The sequence below is a fragment of the Magnolia sinica genome, chromosome 8, assembly GCF_029962835.1.
Source record: "Magnolia sinica isolate HGM2019 chromosome 8, MsV1, whole genome shotgun sequence".
Taxonomy (NCBI): domain Eukaryota; kingdom Viridiplantae; phylum Streptophyta; class Magnoliopsida; order Magnoliales; family Magnoliaceae; genus Magnolia; species Magnolia sinica.
In genome coordinates, this window is record NC_080580.1 from 21,165,741 (window position 1) to 21,171,956 (window position 6,216).

The 6,216-nt window shown below is 43.8% G+C and overlaps 1 protein-coding gene across 1 annotated transcript; it reads right to left on the minus strand.

Annotated features, from left to right (window-relative positions):
• Positions 1–480: 480 nt before the first annotated feature.
• LOC131253060 (uncharacterized protein At4g19900-like) lies at positions 481–3,230 on the minus strand. The gene is made up of 2 exons (XM_058253885.1): positions 1,747–3,230; positions 481–705 (listed from the first exon to the last, which is right to left on the minus strand). Exons 1-2 carry the CDS (start codon positions 3,140–3,142, stop codon positions 593–595), a joined length of 1,509 nt encoding a protein of 502 aa, XP_058109868.1. The 5' UTR covers positions 3,143–3,230; the 3' UTR covers positions 481–592.
• Positions 3,231–6,216: the final 2,986 nt, after the last annotated feature.

Here is a 6,216-nt window from a genome sequence, read left to right on the forward strand (position 1 = left end):
TCTTTGAGTTGACCCAACCCAGGTACAGTTGGAGTCGACTTTGAGTTTTTTGAACTATGGAAATCACAAACACTTATCTAATTTCTGTTTTAATTATTTTTGGGTTAACCATGTTAAATGCACTAAATACTAGAAATTTAATTATGAAAATATCGAATCAAGTCGATTAAAGATTGAGTCGAGTTTTCGAGTTTTGAATTATGGAAATCACAACCAATTATTTTGCTATCTCCTTCTGATCAGATAAATGGATATCATTTATTCTACATTTACAAACATAAAAACAGTCACTTGCATTTTAAATTTGTCTGCATTTCTATCCATTGAGAATGACTTCCCATCAAACAACAGATGGGTCCAGGTCGTTTTCCAGCCTCCTTTGCATTGTCCCAGTTTCTGTTTCTTCCTTACATCATCCTTTTCCGGGGCTTGTGACAACATATTACATAAGGTTCCTGCATCTTGCGTGAATTAGTTATTTTTGCCAAGATGAAAGCAGTTCAGAATCCATCGGAGATAACTGAAGAAGTTGGTGATGAAATGCTGGGCAGAATTGATCCTGAGATTCAGAAGGACAGGATCAGGCAGATAATCAACTACCAGAAATCTCTGTATATCTCTTGCTCCTCGTTGGCTTCTCTCTCTTCCTCTGCTGCCTCATGTTCTTCATTATCCTCGTCTGGAAAAAGCAGCAGTTTGCTAGATCTGATGAAAGGAGGAAGCACGTCCCTTAGTAGATTGTTTGACATGGAGTATACTAGTCTGTTTACACGTTTCACTGAATATAGTGGGCCGCCCATAATCAAGCCTATATATCTGTGGGGCAGTGATGAGGATGAAGACTTTCAAGGGTTGTCGCATTGGGCAGCCATGAAAACAGTCCAACCAATCGACAATGGTTCTGGATTGGGTTCTCTTAATGGGTTTGCATCAGATAGCAGCTTTGGAGAGAGAGATTTGGGTTTTGCAAAGAAGAGAGCAAAAAGCAAACATCGATTGATGAGAAAAAAATCATTTAAAATTTTACCAGGATTTGGCATATGGAGATGCAGAGGTTTTGGATTCAAGCTGAGGTTGAGACGATTGAGGGTCATCATCTGCAGAAGAAAGTTTTGATCATATAATTTCCAGTCCAGCATCCTACAATGAGTTGGGATTCCCACCCACCATCGATGGGCAGTGGAAGATGTTGGTGTACGATTGGAACAGAGGAATCATGCCCATTGATTTTTTATAATTTCAGATTCTAGTTTACCATTCCTTGGAAACAATCAAAGGAATTTGTACATTTACATGTATTAATACTTGAAAGTTGAAACAGCTATTTCCTTCTCTTGTATGAGATTTTCAGATTGAAAATAAAACTTCCCATTTACATTGGAAGAATGGAAAAAAGAATAATGGAATGGAAGAACAACTCATAACAATCAGGGAGCTTATATTGAGGCACTGTATGCATGCTTACAAAAGAGACAGTGATCTGATATGAGTCTGATTGAAAATAAAATTTCCTATTTACATTGGAAGAATGGGAAAAAGAATAATGGAATGGAAGAACAACTCATAACAATCAGGGAGCATTGAGGCACTTTATGCATGCTTACAAAAGAGACAGTGATCTGATATGAGTCTGATTGAAAATTAAATTTCCTATTTACATTGGAAGAATGGAAAAAGAATATTGTAATGGAAGAACAACTCGTAACAATCAGGGAGCTTATATTGAGGCACTGTATGCATGCTTACAAAAGAGACAGTGATCTGATATGAGTCTGCCCATGACACTCCCTTCTTCGATTTTCAAGTTGTTGCTCTGTCGGTTCCATAGGTGAATCGCGTAGGTCTCTCCACTCAGTTGAAGCAGCTTCGCAGCAACCCATCTCGACGTAGCCGGATTCTCCGGCCTCTTGAACAACCCACCTATCTTAGTCCAATCTACTGGATAGAAGGCCATCGGTGGCAAGACATTGAAGTTATATCCAGGCCTCTTGGCTACTCTTGCGACCACCCTTGAAACCAGATACGGCCCGTTATGGCCCCATTTGTTTCCATTGAAAGTGAGTGAGAATTCATCAATGAATTTGAACAGGAGAGGATGCTGCTTATCAAAAATCAGGACGGCGTTGTTCAGACGGCTCCAATTCCCAGTCTCTGCATCGATGGCCTGGGCCCCGATCGAGTTCCTCAAAGCTGTTAACTTCTTCATCACTATAAAATCAGTGTCCAAGTAAATGCCACCATATTTATATAGGACTGCAAGTCGTAGCAGATTGGATAGATTCTGAGCTAATGGAATCTCGCCTGGATCAACATTCCCCTTCTTCAGCTCATTAAACCAGGCCCCTGCTGGCGTGTTTCTGAGCAGAAATGGCAAGTCTGGTGTGACTGCTATCACTCTGAAACCAGCATCCACCAGAGGTTTCAAGACCTGGCTCCCACGCCGGGAATCCATTGTCGTCGAAAGAATCATCAAACACCCGAAACGATGAGCTTTGAAGAGGCTCTCCAAGGCGAGGAATTCCCGATGCCCAAACAGTATCACTGGTGAAATCCATGTCATGAAGAACCGGGCGTCACACCCATCATCAAAGAATTCCTGAGCCCTCACTGCAAATTTCCGGGTCAACCCATTCGATCGAATAATCTTGAATTCATTAATGTTATCTATGAACCATTTGATCCTCTTCTCAATTGTGACATTAATGGGAGGAAGAACTGGACCTGGGTCTTGGACATAATTCTCCCAGACCTCTTCTTCTACAGAAAGCAGCACTGCAGGCGAAGACTTCGATTTGAACTGTACCCGGGCCTTATCGGAGGGGAAAACCCAAGTGGGTCTTTTCGATCGGAAGGCGACGGAGTGGAGTGAGAAATTGGAGAAAGCACTGATGGTGAGGAGGAGAAGGAGAAGGAAAGCTGCAAGAGATAAGGTGGAGAAGAGGGAGGAGAATTTGAACATGATGCAGAGACTCTTCTTCTCATGGTGGGGAAAAGACATGAAAGAGAGAAGAGACAGAAATGGGATTTGAATTATAGAAAATAAGAGATGGGAAGGAGAGGATTCATCGCGGAGAACGGGAGAATCTAAGGAAAGAAGTGAGGAGATTTTGGAGGCTTTTATTAAAGGTTTTTTCAACTTCATCCGACTGATATTAATATTCAAAACAAAGAAAAGTAGGGAGAACGTATAGCCGTCGCTAATGCTATGTAGTTTGGAAATCTGCAAGAGAGAGAGAGAGAGAAATTGGCCGAATTGAATATCTTTCCTTTTTTAACTGTGAAAGGCTTGTTTTTGGAAGATTCTTATGGACGGCCAGGCGATTGGGCTTTGCTCTCCGCGAGGCAACGTCGGATTTTTCGCTCGCAAGAATGGTAATCTTACTCGCAGATACTTATTCGCGGCGCACGCGTGGACGAGGCATGTGTATGTGAGATCGGAACCGTTCACCCGTGGGGCCCGCTGTGGATGTGACCTGTTCAGTAAATCAAGCCGGCCGGAAAGTTGTAACTACTGGATTTGGGGTAAAAGATGAGTGGTTGAAAACGGTTGAACAACTGTCCGGATGCAATACTGACCGGACTTTCCTGTCCCCCGTGTACAGGGAGAATCTGGGCCATGGCGTTGTAAATGTGATATCCACTCCGTCCATTGGTTTCAGCAGCTCACGTTAGGTGAAGAGCCTAAAATTGAGGCAGATCGGACGCTTAGGTGGCCACAGGACAGGTAATAGTGATGATGGAAACGCGGCTGTTGAAACCTACATGAAGCCCATCGTGATGTTTATATTGTCATTCCCACTGGGATGAATAGAAAAGACAAACATTAGACTGATCCAAGCCCTACAAAAGTTTCATTTGAAGGCGTTCAATCCCCACCGTTTCATGTGGCGTGCCCCACCTGAATTCGGGATCTATCTCATTTTGGACTCACGTCCTAACAACTAACAAGAAGGGACACTGATGGACGGAGTGGATGTCACACGGACATCCTGATGTGTTTCACATAGGGGCACAGGTGCCGTTTGGGTGGCGTGACCGGTCTGAATTACGGGTACTGTCTCTACCTGTTGTGGGCCCGCCTGATGAACAGCTCAACTTCACTACACGTGTGACTTGTTTATAAGGACATGCACGAGTAAAATTATTAGAGGTTTGTTAACCTCCACACGAGTATAGATTTCTGCCCATCCATGCGTCCTAATAGCCATATGCGCGAGATCCAAGCCTCCCATATGGTGGTTCACCGTCTGTCCGAAAAGTTCAGGCCGTTTTACCCGGGCGGGCCACATTTCTCAAAACGAATGGATGGTTCGAACTGTCTTAGCCGTCCTTTTGTTTTGCGCAGTTCGGCCCACGTGTACCAGTGAAACGGCCCGAGCTTCATTCGAAAGCTCTAAGTGGCGTATTCCTCACCTGTGCCATGTTGGACGTGTGATTGAGCTTTGATGTGGAGGGCTCTACGCGCGTGTGGACTAGGCAAGCTTCTTTTCATGGGAGCCACGACGCGGGCGGATCTTGTCCGTTCATTGAGACCATCGGTGATTACAAGTCACGGGACGCGGTTTGGCGAGCGACCCCAACACCAGCCAGCTAGCTGGTGTCAAAGCTCTGTGGGACTCACGATGATGTATGTGTTTTATCCAAGCCGTTCATATATTTTGCCAGCTCATTTTAAGTCATGAACCCAAAAATGACGCAGATCGAAATCTCAGGTGGACCGCATCACAGGAAACAGTGGGGATTGAACACTTACCATTGAAAACTTCTTGGAGGCCACGGAACTTTTGGATCAAGCTGATTTTTATGTTTTCCCTCCGTTCAGGTCTGTGTGACCTTATCAACATGTTGGATGGAAAATAAACATTACAGTGGCCCCAGGAAGTTTTTGATGGTGGACCTTCAATCCCCACTGTTTTCCTGTGGCGTGGTCCACCAGAGATTTTGATCTACCTTATTTTTGGGCGCATGCCCTAAAACTGAGCTGGAAAAATGGATGGACGGTGTGGATAAAATATATACATCATGGTGGGCCCAGAGAGCTTTGGCCGTTGCTGGCATTTCTCTGAAAATGGCAAGAAAAGAGATTAGGTGAGTCTAAATCTGACCTTTTACGCTGGAAGCTAAGTCGTCTGGTCAATCATAATGGGTCATGGACGGAGCCCACTTGGATGAATGAGAGGATGATCTCAACCATCCATCTGAGAAGCTCCACATTAGATAGCTTCAAACTGAGGGTTAAAGAAATCATCCAATGGTCCGTAGATCCCGGAGAATGAGGTAGTCTCGTTAGTATAATTTTTTATACGGCCCAATTGATAGTGTGGCCACATGTTGGACGGTCAGGATTATCAAAACATTCAGTTAGCGGAGTAGCTGTTACCCGGGTAATGCGTTAGTGGGTGTTACCCTAACCGTGTGGGGCCCACCTTGATGTATTTGTTATATATCCATGCCGTCCATCTGTTTTTCCATATCATTGTAGTACGCGATCCCAAACCTTAACAATATCCAAATCTCAGGTGGGCCAAACCACTAGAAAGAGTGATAAATGACCATTAAAAACTTTTAGTGGGCCACAAAAGTTTTGGATTAAGTTGATCTTTGTGTTTTCCTTTCATCCATGTCTTCTTGACATTATCAATAGGTTGGATGGTAAATAAACATTACAAAAACCTTACAATGGGCCCTTTGAAAATTTTAACGCTGAGACACCCAAACACCACTGTTTCCTGTTGTGTGGTCCACTAAGGTTTGGATGTGCTTAATTTTTTAAAGGATGTCCTAAAGTGGGCTGTAGAAACGGAAGGACGTAGTGGATATACAAAAAATCATCAAGGTGGGCCCCGCAGTAAGGTGAACATCCACTGCTGTGTTACCCGGATAACACCAAATCAGGTCCCGGCGTCACCATGGTTGGAAGCAACGGATCTTCCAGCGCGACGGACACAAAACGTCCTCGAGATTTGGTTGGTCACTGATTGTGTAACGCGGGTTTCGGGAAGACAATACCAATGAATGTCGTCAGGTTGAACCGATGTTGAGGGTCAAATATTGTATATTAGACCCCATTCATTAGCTAGATTTACGAGCATGATACTATTTAATGCACCAGTTTAGTTGTGTTTGTGATGCAAGGTGTATTTACGAGCATGGACTGAAAAAGGGTGCTAAATGCATGGATTTGATGCTCCAGAATCACCAAGGCAAGGGACGTAC